At 36.3% G+C, this 20,442-nt stretch overlaps 1 protein-coding gene across 1 annotated transcript in view; it reads left to right on the top strand.

The window, feature by feature from the left end:
- Window positions 1-16,838, top strand: part of LOC149202037 (uncharacterized) — a 94,976-nt gene extending 78,138 nt beyond the window's left edge. Inside the window, exons 6-7 of the mRNA XM_089403074.1 lie at window positions 15,773-15,835; window positions 16,268-16,838. Of these exons, the coding sequence (XP_089259200.1) occupies window positions 15,773-15,835; window positions 16,268-16,348 (144 nt within the window). The 3' untranslated portion in view covers window positions 16,349-16,838. The remainder of the gene's footprint in view (window positions 1-15,772; window positions 15,836-16,267) is intronic.
- The last annotated feature ends 3,604 nt before the right edge of the window (window positions 16,839-20,442 follow it).

The following is a 20,442-nucleotide window of genomic DNA, read 5'->3' as shown; positions in this document are numbered from 1 at the left end:
AACTAGACCTAAAACAAACCTAAGATGAGCCCTAAACTCGCTCTACTTTACAATCAATGGATACTGAATTTTTGAGGCAACTTTTTCAAGCCTAAACTACAGGTCCAAATCCGAAAACTGAGGCCTGAAATCGCTCTCCAAAGGATAATGAATGACGGAATTTTGTAGTTGTTTCTCAACTCAAAACTGCAGGTCTGAATGCTAATCCAATTTTTATGCCTTTGCTCCAATGGATCTGCACCCTAAACAAGCCACAAGACACAAAAAGACTATCCTGTACCTCGCTCTCCTGAAGCACAAGTTCTGTACACAACCAGTTCCAAAAATAGTTATAAACCGAAGCCTAATCCATTCTGCGGTCTCTGCATTATTAGCTCTTTTAGGGTGGCCAAATATTCAGAGAATAACCTTAATAATTTGTTGAAGCACATACCAATAGAAGGTATAGAGGTTCCCTTTTATAGACAAAAGGAGGGCTTTTAAAAGATGAACATTGGAGATTAGGAGGGGCTTCAAAAGTCCTAAAAACATTTAAATTTGAAATAATAAGTGCCTTGTTTCCTAAGTTAAGAAGGCGCTGGCCTTGAGGGAGCAATTTTGAATTTTCTTTACTTGCTAAATGGTAAAGTGCACCTCCTAAGGATTGGGAATAATATAAAACCATATCTTAAGATTATGACCGTATTTATAATAGTAAATAACCCTTAATGACACTTAAATAACCTTTAAAAACTAACGAATATGAACAATGATACCATCTCATGGGGTTTTAGCCCATCAACTGGGGTTACAAACTTCAAACGAGAATATCTTTTAAATTGTGAAGAACTACATGGCATGCCACATACCACTAGAAACATCTCGTCGAGGAGAATCTATCTAGAAGGATCCCAATGCAAGATTCCATGAATTTTCAAGTTACATTGAGTGACAAAAGGTGGGGCAACACTTGGCGCTACTTGGGTTGACATCAATGACAACCACTTATCAACAATATGAAGATTGGTTGGAGGGGACATCCAACTATAGTCCTTGGAAGGAGAGGATATCGTTAGAACTAATGGAGAATGGGATCTGGGAGTTTGCAAATAGCATACTACTCCTATTGATGCTACACAACTGGTTGTCTTTCAATTAAAAGATCTAAAGGTTGGGAGGATTATTCTTGATGGAGTAGAGGATCATGTGATCCCTCATCTCTAAGGGAAGAATATAACTAGGAAAATGTGGGAGGCTTTGACCGATCTTTATTAGAGTAGCAATGCAAAAAAAAAATGGTGTTGAGGGAGAAGTTGAGAAACATCAAGATGACCAAGTGAGTTAGTGTTAGTTCATATCTCACTGTGATCACACTGGTTCGAGATGAGCAAGTTAGTTGGGGAGAAAGTGACAGATGAGAAGACAATGAGGACAACCCTGAATGTCTTTTCCAAGCCATGGGCATCCTTCATCAAGGGGATCATATCACATGAGAATCTTCCTAACTGGGAAAGGTTATGGGATGACTTCATACTTGAGGAAACTCGAGAGGAGTCACTTCGGGGGGGTAGTCAAAGGGTAATGATGAGAACCTTGCCCTTGATAGTTAGGAAGTGAAGGGTAAGGGGAAGAAGAACATATTAGAGAAAAGTACCTTAGGAGTTGGAGATAAGGACATGAGCAAAGTCAAGTGTTTTGCATTTCATAAAGTCGGCCACTATACAGGTCAATATCTGAACAAGGGAAAGGGGAAGACTAAGGTAACAACTTCAATAGATAAGCAAGTGAGCGAGTTTGCCACCAAGTTCGATAAGGAGTTCTCACTTGTGTCTTGTATTTTAGCCACCATCACTAAGGGTGCGTGGTTCAAGGATAATGGTGCTTCTTGTCATATGATAAGATCGCGTGATATGTTCATCAGTATGTCAGAGTCAAACTTAGAGCTATACATGGAGCTTTGCAACAATGCCACATGTGTAGTATAGGGGATTGGTAACATTGTGTTCTAGTTAGAGTCGGAAGAATATGGAGGTGACAAAGGTTCTATATGTACCAAGGTTGATCGAGAATCTTCTAGAAGTCTCAACCATGGAGGACAAGGGGCACGAGGTGTACTTTAGTCATGGATAGGTACTTGCCAGGTTGAGGGATTCCAATTTGAGCACATGCCAAGTGATTTGAGGAAGAAAAGGGAACCTTTATATGTTGAGGGGTCAGCTGGTGCGAGCATTAGTGCATGACAGTGACAACTTGTGTGATTTGTGGCATAGGAGGATGGCACATTTGCATCACAGGGCTCTACCTATATTACGAGAGATTATCATTGGCCTTCCTGAGTTCAACGTGGAGGAGCATGGTGTTTACAAAGGGTAAGCTTTGGGCAAGTGTGACAAGATAGCCTTCCCGAACAGGGATTCTAGGTCCAAAGGGTTGCTGGATTTATTGCGTTCAGACGTGTGTGGTCCTATGTCAGTGGGGTTGTTGAGTGGTTACAACTATTTTGTCACCTTTATCAATGATTGTTCGAGGAGGACATGGATCTACTTCATGAAAACCAAGGATAAGGTCTCCAGTAGGTTTCAAAAGTTCAAATCTCTCACGAAGAACCAGACAAAGAAGATTGTTAGAGTTTTGAGATCAAACAATGGGGTTGAGTATATGTCTAATGAGTTCAAGGACTTTTGTAGAGAGGTAGGTATAAAGAAGGAATTGACAGTTCCTTACAATCCACAATAAAATGGGTTTTTTGAGAGGAAAAACAGGGAGCCATGATTCATGATCAGGATCTTCCTATGTTCTTGTGAGAGGAAGCATGTAACATGACATTCTACATTTAGAACAAGAATCCTCACAAGGTCTCGGGGGACAAGATTCCTGAGGTGTTGACATGAGTGAAATTGAAGATGGGGCATTTCTGCATCTTCGGGTGTCCAGTGTATATCCATTTATCATTGCAAAAGAGGACCGGGTTGGAGCCCTTAGGTTTGAAGCACATTTTGTAGGATTACATTTAGAACAGGAATCCTCACAAGGTCTCGGGGGACAAGATTCCTGAGGTGTTGACATGAGTGAAATTGAAGGTGGGGCATTTCTGCATCTTCCGGTGTCCAGTGTATATCCATTTATCATTGCAAAAGAGGACCGGGTTGGAGCCCTTAGGTTTGAAGCACATTTTTGTAGGATACAACGAGACTTCCAAGGCATACAGGGTGTATATCCCATCGCTGGAAAAGACTGTAGTGAGTAGGGACGTGAGATTTGAGGAGCACAGGGCCTTGAAGAAGTCACATGATTCAATACTAGTGGTGGCAAACGATTGGGAGCAAGAGGCTTTGAAGGTTGAAGCAACAACATCAGTAGTAGGTACTCAACCATTAGATTAGGAAGGGGAGAAAGAGGCACCTTATACGTTTGTCAAGAGGAGGCTGAGATGGCTGGACCTGACTCTTAGTGATGTTGAGGAGCATGTGGAGGCTCCTTGGAGGATGTTTAGAGAGGACAAACCACCAAGACAATTTCCTAGTTACATGGTTCTCATGAGTAATATCATTGGCTCCGATCTTAACAATTATGAGGAGGTAGTAGACCAATTGGTTTGGAGAGATGCCATGGTGGAGGAGTATGCCTCCATCATGAACAATGATGTGTGGGACATTGTTATGAGGTTAGAGGGGAAATCAGTGGTCAGTTCCAGGTGGATCTACAAGATCAAGCATGCTGTAGATGGTAGCATTGAGAAGTATAAGGCTAGGTTCATGGCGAGAGGGTTATCCCAGAAGGAGGGAGTGGACTATGAGAAGACAATTGCTCCAGTCGCCAGGAAGTTAGAACACTTCTATCAAAGTATGGTATCTATTACTTTAGAGATGGGTGGAGAGGATGCATTACATGGACGTGAAGACAACATTCGTCAATGGGGTTATTGAGGAAGAAGTGTACATTTAGCAGTCATATAGAGTTGAGGTGCATGGGAGAGAGTCTCATGTATGCAAGTTGAAGAAGGCATTGCATGGTTTCAAACCCTCACCTAGAGCATGCTACTCGAGGATTGGTGGGTATTTGCTAGGCATGAGCTTCACTAAGAGTGAGGTGGATCCCAACTTGTACTACACACTTGTTGGAGATGATCCATTCATTCTAGTATTGTATGTGGACGATCTATTTCTTATAGGGTCAGATAAGCTCATAGAGATGTGCAAGAGGGATCTTGCAACAAAGTTTGAGATGAAGGACATTGGCATGATGCACTACTTTTTGGGCTTGGAGGTGTGGCAACGGACATGAGAGATCTTCCTTGGATAGTGGAAGTATGCAGTTGAAATCCTGAAGAGATTCAAGATGGAGGATTGCAGGCCTATGTCAACACCCATGACCACCAACTTGAGGAAGTTGAATGCTTTTGAGAGTGAGTTGGTGGATCCCACATTGTATAGGAAGTTGGTAGGTTCTTTGATGTATCTAGTCAACACTAGGCTAGATATTTTCTTGCTATGAATACATTGAGTTAGTTTATGGTGGAGTTGAAGAGGGTTCATTGGGTGGCAACAAAGCATGTGCTTATGTATCTTTGAGGTACAGTGGATGGGTTGAGATAGTTAGGAGTGATGGAGGGCAGTTAGTGGGCTATACAGATTCAGATTGGCCTAGGAGTGTTATTGACAAGAAAAGCACCTCAAGGTGTTGCGTAGGTTTAGGATCAACAATTATCTCATGGTTTAGCAGGATGTAGAGTTCAGTGGTGCTTAGTTCACTAGAGGTTGAGTACATGGCTCTGAGTTTAGTGAGTTGTGAGGCCATTTTGGCTTCGCAAGATGCTCACATGATTGTTTGGTTTAGAGTTGGATTTGACAATGATTCACCGTGACAATCAAACTTGCATCAAGCTCTCTAAGAATCTAGTGTTTCATGTATAGGTCCAAGCATATAGAGATCAAGTACCACTTCATTAGAGACAGGGTTTAGAGGGGCGCTGTGAAACTTCAGTATATATCCACAGATGAGCAGGTTGTAGATATTCTCACCAAGCCCTTGGTGAAGGGAAAGTTTGTTTTCTACAAGGATAAGTTGGGGGTGGTGCAAAACACCTTTCTCCCTAGGAGTGAATGTTGATGTTATTAACACAACTAGGTGCTTCTACATAGGCTTGGTGTCTTAGCATGCAAAAGATGTCAGATTGCCTCTTTAGGTGCTTGCCTGAGAGGAGTAAGCATTATTAAGATTTATTTCCTAAGTCTAGCTTAGGAAAAGTAGATTAATTAATTTAATTGATTAATGTTGACTATTGGGCTAAGTTTTTAAGGATAAACAATTTAATTGTTTAAGTGACTTAGATCTAATCTCTACCATTCATGTAAGTGGGTTAGGAATTAATTCCAAACATCTATCACTTTGGAGATTGAGGGTTAGGGATTTATCCCAAGTTGAGACTATAAAATAAGCTTAAAGGAGAGGTGAAGACATATTGCAATTGAGGAAGCGATTTTTTGAAAGAGTGATAGGCTTAAGTGTATAGTAGGTTTTTCTGAAGAGAAAAATTGTGGACGCTGAGAATTTGGGTGGGGGGTCGAGACTTGGGGAAGGAGAGGCCAAAAATTTGAGCAGGCCGAGGTTGTGAGAGGGGAGGCAAAGCTCCGGTTGGTCATGTGAGGAGAGCTGAGACTTGAGGTTGAATTTATCAGGTAGGCCAAGAATTTCAAGGCGTAGCTGTACAGCCAGAATGATGCTGAGACTTTCAGGTATAGGCTAAGAATTTGGTAGGGCTGAGTTGTTCTTCAACCAATTGATTTTTAGAGGTCAAATTTTCTCTAGGCTGAAAAACTAGTGGGTCATTTCCAGGTTCAAACAATTGCTATAGTTTCTGCCTATTTTCTCTGTTGGTCAAGTCCCTAAATTTTCTAGCGGGCAGGAAAATTTAACTGTTCTTGTGTTGATTTTCCTATAATTTTTTGTTGCTATTTATCAGTGTTTCACGTGGATGTGCTCCCCAGGGTGGGGGACGTGCTTCCTCACTCCCCCACACTCCCGAGACAGGGAAATTCCTGGGGAAACGTTTCCCCATGTCCCCTTTTTTTTGGAAACTCAGGCAAATTTCGGGGGCCAAGACTTGGAGGTTGAATTTACCAGGTAGGCCAAGAATTTCAGGGCGTAGCTGTACAACCAGAACGATGCTGAGACTTTCAGGTATAGGCTAAGAATTTTGTAGGGCTGAGTTGTTCTTCAACCAACCGATTTTTAGAGGTCAAATTTTCTCTAGGCTGAAAAACTAGTGGGTCATTTCTAGGTTCAAACAATTGCTATAGTTTCTGCCTATTTTATCTGTTGGTCAAGTCCCTAAATTTTCTAGCGGGCAAGAAAATTTAGCTGTTCTTGTGTTGATTTTCCTATAATTTTTTGTTGCTATTTATCAGTGTTCCATGTGGACGCGCCCCCTAGGGTGGGGACGCGCTTCCTCACTCCCCCACTCTCCCGGGACAGGGAAGTTCTTGGGGAAACATTTCCCCACGTCCACTTTTTTTTGGGAAACTGGCGCAAACTTCGGGGGGGAATTTTTTTTGGTGACGAAAAGTGTCCCCTCGCCCCCCTCAATATTTTTGCTAATAACAATTAAAAACATAAAAAAATTACAAATTTTAATATAATTTAAAAAATTGAAAATAAAAACTAAAGAATAAATTAAAGCTTTAAAACATAATCGTTCACATTTCTCATTCATTTCTCATTAACCCTATGATTTTACTTTGCCGCCAGATATTTTCCTTCTACTGCTGCTCGACATTTTACCTTGCCACTCGAGATTTTCTTGCTACCGCTGCTTGACATTTTCCATTTGCAATTTGATGTGATTCGGATTTACCATTGATCGGGGGCCTAAGACATATGGGGCTGTATTTTCATTTTGTGACTTGGAGTTGCCGGATTGGAGTTGCGATTTTGATTTTATGACTTGGAGCCACTGGATTGGAGTTGCGATTTATTATTTAGTACTTTTTGAGAAATTTACTCGTATTTCACTGCTTTCTATTTTTACTTTTAGTTTAGTATTCTATGGCTATTTTAGACTTAAGCATAATGTCATTGTCATATGATATGTACATTGTGTAATTTCAATTGTCAAATGATTAATTTAATTTAGATGTACCTTGCATAATATTAATGCCCATTGCCAAATGATGAATTTAGATGGAACATTACATAATGTCAAATGATGGATTCGATTTAGTAATTTACTTTTAGATTTACAATTTTACATTGATGATTGCAAAAATGTCAAATGATAATTATGATTCATAATAATCTAATATGAAATGATGATCATTTTTAGATGTACATTTCATAATTATGAACATTTACTATTTACTAACTTAGTTATTTACATATTGTTGGGATTTTATTTTTTATTTTTATATATGAAATTTTTAATAATTTTTATGACTCTAACGTCTCCCCGTTTCTCTGAAATTTCCCTAAATTTTGGGGTTGCTTATATACGCCCCCTTGTGCGTATCCCGCTCCCGCGTTTCTCTGTCCCGGAAACTCGGTGGAACATTGCTATTTATTTATGAGAAGTTAAAAATACCGATGAATTTATTTTCCAACAATTTTCAGATTTTATTGAATAAATACTCTTTTGGGTATAAAATAATTATTGAAGTAAAACTAAATCGAAACTGGTTTTTGAAGTTTAACACCTTCTAGTTTTCAAGAGGCGATAAGCCAATAGGTATGGCAGATGCCATGGTGGGGAATTACACTTCCGTCACGAGGAATGATGTTTGGGACATGGTGCCATGATCAAGGGGAAGTCAATTTGTGAGTTCCAGGTGCTCTAAAAGATTAAGCATGTTGTAGATGGTAACATTGAGAAGTTCAAGACGAGGTCTGTAGTGAGAGGGTTCTCCCAGAGAGAGGGAGTGGAGTATGAGGGGACATTTGTTCTAGTTGCCAGACACACTTCTATCAGAGTTATTATGTCCTTAGTTTTGTTTATGAGATGGAGTATGTGAAGTCTGCTTTCCTTAATGGGATCATTGAAGAAGTGGTGTACATAGAACAACCTTAGGGATTTGAAGTAAATGGGAAGGAGGCCCATGTGTGCATGCTTAAGAAATCCTTGTATGGAGTCAAGTAGGCATTGAGAGCATGTTATTCCAAGATTGATGGATATATACAAAGTATGGGTTTCACCAAAAGCAAAGTAGATTGTCACTTATATATTTGTTTAGATTGATTTGCTTATTTTGGTGCTGTATGTAGATAGCTTGTATTTGACAATGTAGAGAAGCTCATTATGGGGTGCAAAGTAGAGATGGCAACTGAGATCAAGATGAAGGATATTGGATTGATGAATTACTTCTTGGGGTTGGAAGTTTAGCAAAGACTACGGAAGATTTTCCTTCGCAGGGTAAGTATGTAGTTTGGATCTTGAAGAGGTTTCAGATGGAGGATTGCAAACCTATGGTCACACCCATGATTTGCTAATTTGAAAAAGGTTACAACTTCAGATTCAGAGTTGGGGTATCCCACTATGTACAAACAATTGATAGATTCCTTGATGTATTTGGTCAACACCAAGTTAGATATATGTTTTGTAGTGAACACCTCGAGTCACTTCATGGTGCAGCCAAGAAAAGAGCATTGGATTGCAATAAAACATGTTCTTAAGTATTTGAGGAGCACAATGGAGTATGGTTTGACATATCCTTGAGATGATGAAGAGAAGTTGCAAGGTTATTCAAACTCTGACTGGGCAAGCAATGCATTAGAATAGAACACCTTAGGGTGTTGCGTTGGCTTGGGATCAATGATGGTATTTTGGTTCAACAAGAAGCAAACTTTTGTGGCACTTAGCTCAACAAAGGCATAAGACATGGCAGCTAGTACTGCTAGTTATGAGGCCATCTGGCTTCACGAGTTACTTGCAAGATTGCTCTATCAGGATTTGTTGCCTACAATCAGTTATTGTTATAATCTTTGAGAATCTAGTGTTTCATGACAGGTCCAAGCATATATTGAGATAAGATATCAGGGTTATTCAGACTCAGATTGAGAAAGCAATGCATTAGACAAGAAGAGCACCTTAGGGTGTTGCATCAGCTTGGGATCAATGATGGTATCCTTGTTCAGCAGGAAGCAGAGTTTTGTGCCACTGAGCTCAACAAAGGCAGGATACATGGTGACTAATACTACTAGTTATGAGGCCTTATGGCTTCACAAGTTGCAAAGTTATTTGATCAAGAGTTGTAGCCTACAATAATTTATTGTAATAAAATGAGTTGTATCAAACTTTCCAAGAATCGAATGTTTCATGATAGGTCCAAGCATATTGAGATCACATATCAATCATATGAGATAGGGTTCAGAAGGGAGCAATGAAGCTCCAACATATTCCCATAGATCAACAGGCCATTGATATTCTGACCAAGGCCTTGGTGTAAGAGAAATATGAGGTATTTAGAGACAAACTTGGATTAGTGTAGAATTCCTTCCTTGCTAAGGAGTGTTGAGAATTATAGCTGGGACAGGAAGTTATGTGCATGTTCAGTGTGAAGTTGTGAACATGCAAGAAGTACTCCAACATGTTTTTGAAAAAGTATTTTCAAAATGTAATTCTTTTTTTGGAGAAATATTCTATTTTGTAATTCATTTTAGTATAAAAGTCTTATACTTAGCAGTTGAGTCAATTGTATCTCAGATTCTCATGCATGACTTAGACAAGGAAAAATATTAAAATAGATTCTCCGCGCAAACTATAAAGACAAGGCAAGTTAGAGGATTTCAATACACATACTTGAGAGAGAGAGAGAAGGCAGCCAGGGAAAAGGCATTCTTGAGTAACACGTCATTTGAGACAATAGTTCATATTGTTCTATATAGTGGTACAGACAAATCTGTATGGATCCATACAATTGTATGGACAGGTCCGTACAGATAGTACATGACATCATGTAGGTCGTATAGCAGTTTTTTGGTTTTTCTGTTTTTTCAGTAGGTTGTACAAGCTCAATTCGCGGTGTTTTTGGTGTCTGTGAAGTGCTGTTTTTTGGGCAGTATGTGGAGCTTTCCTTGCAAGTGTTTTTGAAGAAATGGAAAGCTGATTTGAAGGAGTAATTACATGTGTATGTGTAAAATTAATATTTATGCTTACACTAAATTAGCTTCTACCTATTGTATGATTATTGCCATGGTTTGAAATTTAATGTCAGCATTAATTAAATTTCACAATTTAATTGTTTGATTGAGAACATAAGGATATTAGTCACCTAGGGCCTGAAATTCTAACAGAAACTAACATGGCCAATGCACAGCTTAGAAAACCTTACCAACTACTGAATCTCAATCTGATGAGAGGAAATGCTGGCTGGAAACTTCACTGCATATACCACAGATGTAAAAGATGATTTCAACTTCAAGAAGCTGCCTTCTTCCACACCTAGCTTTCAAATTGTTACAAAAATCATGAACCATGCGTATAAAATTTGCCATAATACGTAAAGAGCCTCATACACACTTGCGGCTTGCACTTCCTGTGGTTGATTCACATTCTTGTGTGAATGATCCACATTTTTTGTGGTTCATCATGTGACCCTTTTACATACATCACCAATCAAACTATTTTCCATAGTGGTGACTAATTCGGATACATCCAACTCCTTTGGCCTCATTGTAGGAACCATGTGTGCTTCTCCTCCATCAACCTAGGATTCAACAATGTTTGAAGAAGCAAGCAAATCAGCATCAACAAATCTAGTGTTCTACCTTCTCCTCCATCATTGAGATGTGGAAACTCTTGTTTCTTCACATCTTGTAACCTTTCTACCTTACAGTCATTGTGGACCATGGGAATCTTCACTTCCTCGAGGCTTTCACTTACTTCTCCATCATTAAATTTTGGGATCTCTTTTGCCTCTTTTACTATCTGCACAACATTGCGTGATCACTAATAAAACCTTTGCATTTGTTTTCCTTGCAGATGCTGATTTATCAGTCTTAAATTAGTTATCACCGGCCTAGTGAAGATCTGAATTTTCATTGATTCTAACATCTTTAGTCACAACAATCTCATTTATGTAGGGTCCAATGACCTATATGCTTTCCTTTCATCAAAGTACCCAACAAGCAACTATTTTCTACATGTGGTGTTATCATAAGCAACCAAACCAAATATTTTTAAATGGCATACCTTTTGTTTTTCATTTTTCCAAGGTTATTTGGGTGTAGCTCTCTCATAGTTTTTTTGGGAACTCCTATTCAACAAATATATTGCTTTTTTTGGGTCAAAATTTTATTTTTTATTTTTTTAATCCGAAGAAAAAATCGTAAATTTCTATTATGATAAAAAGTTACATTCAGTATATGCATCAAAGTGCATTCCAGTTCTGTCCCTGAGACCAAAAATATACACTATATATGCCCCCTGCTCTTAAGTAGAAAGCCATCCTAGGAGAAAATGCTTGTGAAGGAGATATCCCTAGTAACCGTATATATCATTAGTAAATGTCATCCCTATTCACATGTTGATCTCTTGATGAAGGGAAAGATGTTGGTCAAGAGTAAAGTGTAGTTGAGACTCCGGAAAGAGCTTTGGGTATTGCCTGGAACCCTCCAAAGAATAGCTAAGTGGGGGATGCTTGATGGATATGCCCAATATATTGAACCAGTGAAGAGGCTTTGGAGAATCAAATACTTTGCCAACCCAAGAGGGTGGAAGCAATCTCCATGAAAAAGCAATAGGCCAAGTAAGAATACGTATCCTATCTTGATGCTATATAAAGGATGGAGCAAACCCTGTGAGGAAAGGAAACCCTTCTGAAAATACTCTTTAGGCACTTGGGCTGGGCACCAAACTCAGATTGTTTAATGGCTTGTGGGATTGTCTGCTTGCATTGGATCATTTGCTATAACATGAGAGACTGTACTTCCTCAACACTGGCAGAGTTAATGAGAAGTAAACTAGGGCCTTGCATCTTGACACCATAGAGAAGAGTTGGATTAATGATCCTATCAAAACGATGCATCTCAATTAAGTGTCCTAGAGGCGTATGTGGAAAAGCTAATGCTCAAGTATGGAAAGAGACTCGTACCTCTTGCAAAGTTGAGGTTGGGAAACTGGCCTCAAACTAAATTTGGGGTGTGTGAGATGGGCTCCTGAATAAGTTGAAGTTATTGTGATATTGACCTCACCTCCTTTGAAAAAAGAAATGAAGACCACTGTGAGTCTAAGGTTCACCATCAACTGCCTATGGGACAAAAATCAGCAAGGGCATCAAGCTGCCTCTGTAAACCCTCCAAGGAGGATTCTAAGAGAACAATGTCATCTTCATACAAGAGAATAGCACTCAGGACCTGATGTAGAAGGCAACCATCATTAACATGCATGTGTGTCCTAAGGTGGACTTCTAGCACATCAATATAAGCACCAAACAAAGTAGGTGACAAGGGGCAACCTTGCTTGACTCTGATTGTGCTTTGGATGAAATCAGAAAGGCCTATAGGAGTGTGAAGCCAACTGATAACTGTCTCATAAAGCTTCACAATAGCCTTGTTGAGGGAATTGAGGATGCACATGTCAGGAAGCCTCCAAAAGGAGTCCCTTGGCGAAGAATTGAATGCCTTTCAAAAATCCACAAAACAACAAAAGACCTTGCAAGAGCATTATCTAGCTCTCTTCACTGGTACCACAAATTCTAAAATCTGATCGTCATCTGAGAATCCCTTTAATGGTAACTCAGTATTTTTGGGACAAACAAGTGGCTGAGACAAGTGTCAAAGATGCTCCAGTAGTTAGTTAGGTCAGTATCATCTGAGAATCCCTTAATGGTAACTCAGTATTTTTGGGACAAGCAAGTGGCTGAGACAAGTGTCAAAGATGCTCCAGTAGTTAGTTAGGTCAGTTAAAACTGATTGCCTATCTATAACTGACTATGTCCAGTATTTAAAGAATAACAACTACAAAGAGAACCTTATTAGCACTTTGTCCATGGTATATTATTATGTCTTCTTGTTGATTTTGGTGTTTTTTCAAGACAAGCGAGCAACTGAGACAGGTGTCAACATTGCTCCAAAATAGAGTCAGGTCAGTTAAAAATGGTTAACTACCTATAACTGACCATGCCCCTATATTTAAGGAACAACAACTACTAAGAGGAAGAACCCTTTAGCACCTTGCCCATGATGTGTTATCACGTCTCTTATTGCTTTTGGTGTCTTGATAATTTATCTTGCCTTACTCTTTTTTTTTCTACACCTTGTTCCCTCCTAAACCTCACCACTTCTGTTTTCATTCTTTAGGTCTGCTACCCAAGGATTCTGACCCTGGTCCGATTGGTGAGGCACCAACCAAAATAGTGGAGTCAGATCTTTTGCTTATTTACATCTTTGTGCAGATCTTGTTATTGGTACTCAAGAAATGAGGTCCTGAAATGTACTATATTTTCTGAAATTAATGTAAAGGAAATCTCATTGCCTGAACTGGATTTATTTTGTTTCAAGTCTGAATCTATTCCTGTTCTCTTTCTTCTTTGTGTTATAGATGTGGAAGTTTTTTATTTTCTGAATAAGTTCTCTTTCTCAATAATATATAGAGCACCCCACACAACTTCTAAGGGCAATGGGCACATAATTTACTCTCATTCCAATTATCAAAAGGTGAATCTCTTTATAGGCTCCTGGTTCTTTTCAAAGTGGAGGAAATTTCTCTGGTTTCCCCTGTTGAATGGGTTCTGTATACTTTGGGCTGGAATCCACCAAGATTTAGTCTTGGAAAAAACGAGTTCTAAAATCTGAGTCCACAACCGCTTAATGCCTATTGAAGTAAAATATAATATGTTTGTGTGTCAATAGGTCAAGCTCTGTTTCTGTCAAATACACGTTGAGGCTAAACATTTCTGCCATTTAGACTCCACAATGCCACATTGTAATATGTTTGTGTCAATAGGTCAAGCTCTGTTTCTGTCAAATACACGTTGAGGCTAAACATTTCTGCCATTGAGACTCCACAATGCCACATTGCCATGTTTGCATCAAGATTAGTGCCCATTGAGATACTAAAGAGGCTTCTTATCCATGCCTATTTCTGATGACCATTTGGATATATGGCCCTCTTAGAGATCTATTCGAATAAATGGCCCCTGATGAGTTGTAACATATAAGTGTGGCTACACCATTGTTCTGTTCTTTATTGTTTGCTTCGATATCTACCCATCCTCATTGTTCACACATTTCTTTGACATTTAATCAGTCTTCAATAAATCTACTAGCTAATCAATCCTTGATGTAACCTTTGATATGATGAGTGAAATTATAGAAGAGTTGGCACCATTAACTTAGAAGATTGATATATGCATGGAATCCCTCAAACAAGGCCTCATTATTAATTTCATTGTAGCTAATAAAGATGTTTAAATGACACGGCTCAATAGTATTCTTATTGTTGTGATCCATATTATGCAACCCGACAAAACTATGTTAATGCCATCTAAGTTGTGCTATACCAAGGGATCACAAACATAAACAGTCAGTGACAATTCATATGGAAGACGGGCTTGATATGTGGATCTGCTGCAGCAAGGACAGTGAGTAATGAGCAAAAGAGTTGGATCAACTGGGAATGTACATTCAGGGGGGTTTAGTAGACAATTTGCACAGGATGTTTTTAGAGAAAAAATGGACAGTCAATTCAATTGTTTCAGTTGAGAGCTAGTAATCTTTTTCTGCAGCTGGGGTTAATGATTCTACTGGAAGTAAGGGCAATGAGGTGATTCATTCGATAGTGCTGGTGATTGCTAGGCTAGAATCCCCATGGGTTTGGCAGACCAGTAAAATGGTTTTGTGGTTTTTATTAGTAATTAACCCAAATATCCCACATGAATATAAGACATTTAGAATAAAGTTAAACTGTCATGATAATGATGTTTCTTTAAGGACTGAAGGTTTTGATAGTCAGCTTGAATGAAGCCAGAGAAAGGTTTTGATTTCTTTCTTTTTATTACCTTAAAGTTTCTTATCTTGAATCTCGTAGTTTATCTGCATTATCATTATGACCGTAGTTACTGGGATTGTCTTTTTCATCACCAGAAAACTCTTCCTAGTGGTTCTTCTTTCGCTGATGTAATGCTATGCTTGTAAATTTATATTATGACTATTTCTCGTATTCTACTTTAAGCTCGAAAACACATTCCTTTGAATTTTTTGTGCTTACTTTTATAGTTCACATTATCATAGAAGTGAAAAGTAAGAAGATTACCACATTTCAAGCTGTGAAACCGCTATATGAATTTTATATTCAAAACTTCTATATTTAGAACTGTGTTTAACACTAGTGTTTTTGTTATCCTTGTTTTCCTGACACTCTTGACGAAGTAAAACTTCCGGGTTTCACACTTCTTTGGCAACTATGTTGAATTGTGGACTTAAGAGTAACCTTATGTGATGGAGAATTTCTTTTTCATTTATCTCCTGCCGTCTGCCAGTATAAATTAGTATACATTTATATTCACAAGAGAATGTGTTATTTTGAGTTCATGCTAAAATCCATACTAAAATTTGAGGTCTGCTATAATAGGACCACCTCGATGATGAAATCTATGTTTTTGACTTATTGTGTGTGTATATAAACTAGGAGTGGATCAGTTCCAGTTTTCCTAAATTTAAACTTTTATCTGTTTTTGACTTATTGTGTGTGTATATAAACTAGGAGTGGATCAGTTCCAGTTTTCCTAAATTTAAACTTTTATCTGTACATTTTCTCAAGTTTACGTGATCACACTTTTTTTTTAACACGTATTTTTATGTACAGGAAATGAATGACCCAAGGTTTTCTCGATTTTTACGAATGCTCCGGGTTGGTGTTCCAGAGCAAGTAAGTGCCCATTATTTGTTATTGTCTAGTTTGTTTCAAACAGGTGGATTAGAAAGGCAAAGTATACATGTCAAACATGTTTGATTATCCAATCAGCCTAGAAACTCCGTTTTTCTTGTTCACTAGTGTTGAACTTTCGGCTTTATGTCAGATTTTCTGTCCATTTTCATTGTCACTGACGTGAAGGCAGTCACAATGAGTTCAAAAAGTATCTCTTTCTCTCCGTGTGTGTGTGTGTGTGTGTGTATATATATATATGGGGATTCAACAGAGAGTAATACAACCAAAGACCATTTGTTTTATAACCAATTTGGAAGTGGTGTGAAATATTTTGCTGATGCAATTTGCATGGTATGGTTTACGTGCTTTGGTAAATGTATGCACCATGAAAAGCATGGATTATTGATCCAGCTACATTTGAATTTGATGCAGGCAGTAAAGCTGCAGATGTCCATTGAAGGATTAGATCCTAATTTGCTCAATCTATCTGATGCTACGCAGTCACCTGGTTAAATATTAGTGCTTTATTAGGAAATTGATGGTTTATGCAGTGCTATATTTTGGCGGCAATTAATGTATTTGCATTCATATTTCTCGGAGAATTATGCATTAGAAAGGCTTTGCACAGTCTTTTGTCTCGTGAGAGTTCGGATAAATCATTTTCATGGCCAGTGCATGCAAACAGAATTTCAGTCACTCAAGGATTGGGTAATTATGTATCTGGAGAATACCTTGCAATGAATGACTTGTTTGATGCTATCTCTTGGAACTCATTTGTCACTCCAAGAGGATCATATTGGAACTTAGTGTTCCATGTGCTATCCAAGCATCTTCAAACAAAAGACTAGTTTCAAATATGTATCCGAACAACCAAGAATGGCTGCCAAGCAAGGATCCTTTGTGTTCTGTTAAAAATAGCAGGAAGGCATCATATGTACTGCTTTAGCCAAAACTAGCTTTGTATTAAATTATTTCTAAAACTGGACCTTCTTTTATCTCTGCATTTTGAAGATGAAGCTGCTATGCCTCATATTTTCCTCGGAAGTTTGTTTTCTGGAATCATTTACTGAAAATACCTATTTGATAATGTCTTTGGCCCTGATGTTTACAAGGGTACAGATACATATGAATACATGGGGATGCGTAACCTTTTTGAAAAGTTTTGGATACGATATAGCTGAATATTAATCAGATTTTGTTCACTTTCTAAGAGCATGGATTCTTAAGCGTGCCCTTCGACTTAGTTTCACCACTTTAGAGATTAATTTTTAATATATATCAAATAATGATATAAATTGAAAACTGTTGTGACTGTAGACAATAGACAATGCAATTTGGATGTATTATGAAGTGTGGTCAATATCAATGCTCTTGGTAGAAAATAATATATACAGAACATTATTTAGAAGAAAGCAGATCCTCAAGTTCTAACTCAATGCTAATTTACTTTGTGGATATATGTTCCTTGAGTTCTAACAGAATGTGCTATGAAATATATATTCGGCCTCTTATATAAACAAGGTTAGTTCGACAAATTTCAAGGTCATATTCATTCAATTTCATTGATGCAATCACTATGTTTATTGTGGGTATGTGTTTACCAATTATGTACACATTTTTCTTAGGAAAATAACTAAGAAAACCTTTTGAGTACTTTTCCATGATTCATGGATGGTAAACGAGTCAAATAATCAGCTCTGATTATGGAGTCTAACCTAAAAAATGATCTCCCAATATTGAAGGAAATATTTCACCTTTCGCTTATGACCACTTCAGCTAACCCTTGAGGTTAATTATCAATTATATCAGTGAAATACAAATTATGTACAAATCCATTGGGCACTTCTCATTTTGAGGGTAGTACTTAGGGAAAACTGGATTTTGCAAAAGTCAAGACGTTGTCAACCTAGAACCTAAGGCTTTACAACAATATACTCATTTAGAGCTCAACATGTCACTTATGAAAATTGATCCTGAGTGCGAAAAATAACACTCCCCACAACCACCCAATCTAAACCCTATTAACAATCTACCAATTATACAATATTTGAAGTTAGCAACTATTTTTTCATGAAATTGTTTAAAAAATTTAAACCTTTATATATCAAACACATGCAAAGTGGAAATGATATTAGTTGTGAATCCATTATGTATTTGGTTGAATATATTACTACACTACTGCCTTGCAAATTCATTGATATATTAAAATCATATGACCTTCAAGGATAAGTTAGGTGAGGATAAGTCTGCCCACTTAGGTCTATACACGTCCACATATATTACACTCTTGGTAGCTTATCCCATAAGTGTATATGATGCACGATGTTACCATTGTCATTTTTTATCACTCTTAGTGGTGTATATGATGCACGATGTTACCATTGTCATTTTTTATCACTCTTAGTGATAATTTGGGTTTCGCATATATGAAACTGTAATTATTTTTCACCCTTTTAATGTAAACTTATATTTTTTTATAACAAAACAAGTGCTACATAGTAGCTAGTTTCTCACTCTTTAATGTAAACTTATATTTTTTTGTGTTACATAGTAGCTAGTCCTTTCAATAACTATAGTTGATTTTTAAAAATATATTAGATTTTCTGTAGTTTATTATATTGTTTTGCAAAATTAAATAATTGTGGGAATTGTAGTTATAGAAAACAATTTTTCATTTATTTAAAAAAATATAAAATTATAGATTTTTGATTGGTTGAAACATATGAAAGCATTAATTAATCATAGTTGAATATTACATAATAGGAAAAAAGAATAGGAGAAATGTATTTTTAACTTAAAAACAAAGTTAAATAATTATGAAAATATTATAGATAAAGAAAACAATTTTTTATTAAAAAAAATTAGTGAAAACATACAATTAATTGTAATTTAACATGACAGGATAGAAAAGTAATATAATCCACGAATTGTAATTGTACTAGGAAAATGTCAAAATGTTAATGTATTCACATGATACCATTTGTTATATATCAATCATTTCGTATTGTAATTGTATTAGGTAAATGCGAAATGATTGATATATAACAAATGGTATCATGTGAATACATTAACATTTTGACATTCACCTAATACAATTACAATAATGTAATCCACGAATTGTAATTGTATTAGGAAAATGTCAAAATGTGTATTCACATGATACCATTTGTTATATATCAATCATTTCGTATTGTAATTGTATTAGGTAAATGCGAGATGATTGATATATAACAAATGGTATCATGTGAATACATTAACATTTTGACATTTACCTAATACAATTACAATACATGGATTATATTACTTTTCTATCCTGTCATGTTAAATTACAATTAACTGTATGTTTTCACTAATTTTAAATTATATATATATATATATATATATATATATATATATATATATTCATAATTATTTAACTTTGTTTTTAAATTAAAAATACCTTTTTTCTATTCTTTTTTCCTATTATGTAATATTCAACTATGATTAACTAATGTTTTCATATGTTTCATTAGTTTTATATTTTTTTAAATAAATAAAAAATTGATTTTGACATTTACCTAATACAATTACAATACATTACAATACGTGGATTATATTACTTTTCTATCCTGTAATGTTAAATTACAATTAATTGTATGTTTTCACTAATTTTTTTTTGTTAAATAAAAAATTGTTCTCTTTATCTATAATATTTTCATAATTATTTAATTTTGCTTTTAAATTAAAAATACCTTTTTTCTATTATTTTTTCCTATTATGTAATATTCAACTATGATTAATTAATGCTTTCATATGTTTCAACCAATCAAAAATCTATAATTTTGTATTTTTTTAAATAAATAAAAAACTGTTTTCTATAACTACAATTCCCACAATTATTTAATTTTGCAAAACAATATAATAAACTATAGAAAATCTGATATATTTTTAAAAATCAACTATAGTTATTAAAAGGACTAGCTACTATGTAACACGAAAACATATAAGTTTTCATTAAAGAGTGAGAAACTAGTTTGAAATATAACCTAGTTATATATATATAAACTAGGTTATATTTCAAGCTTCATCAATAAAAAAGAGATAACAAGAATATAAAGAGATGAAAAATATATCCCAAACAATATAAAATAAAAGTGTAATTAAAACTACACACTTTTAAATTTGCCTCGCACTAAATTTTTAAACCAAGCATTAAAGTAAAATCTAGATTTGCAACGAAAATGTATAAAACCACTGTAAATTCAGAAATTATGACTATTGAAATACCACTGAAAATTGATTTATATCCAGCGGAACTACTCGTTCTCCAATGGGGTATATATGGAGCTACTACACAAAACAACTATGAAAAAAACCTATTACTTTCTAGATATTAATATTAATCTATTTTAAATGAAAGCTTTAGCAGTTAGGTTGATATAAAAGTTTTACATAATTATATTTAAGCTCATTACTGTTGAGAAATTTGACATCATTGTGCAACATCCAATGGAGATAGACATTGCATGGCACACAACCTATTGGCTACATTTTTTGCAAATTCCAACTGCTACAATTTCTAGTACCAATTCACCAACGACTAAAATTAAATCCATCTAACATGTCAA

This window comes from Pinus tabuliformis, chromosome 2_1 (genome assembly GCF_031772625.1).
Source record: "Pinus tabuliformis cultivar Carrire ecotype Pingquan chromosome 2_1, CPIR1, whole genome shotgun sequence".
Taxonomy (NCBI): Eukaryota; Viridiplantae; Streptophyta; class Pinopsida; order Pinales; family Pinaceae; genus Pinus; species Pinus tabuliformis.
This window is presented reverse-complemented; position numbering and strand designations above follow the sequence as displayed.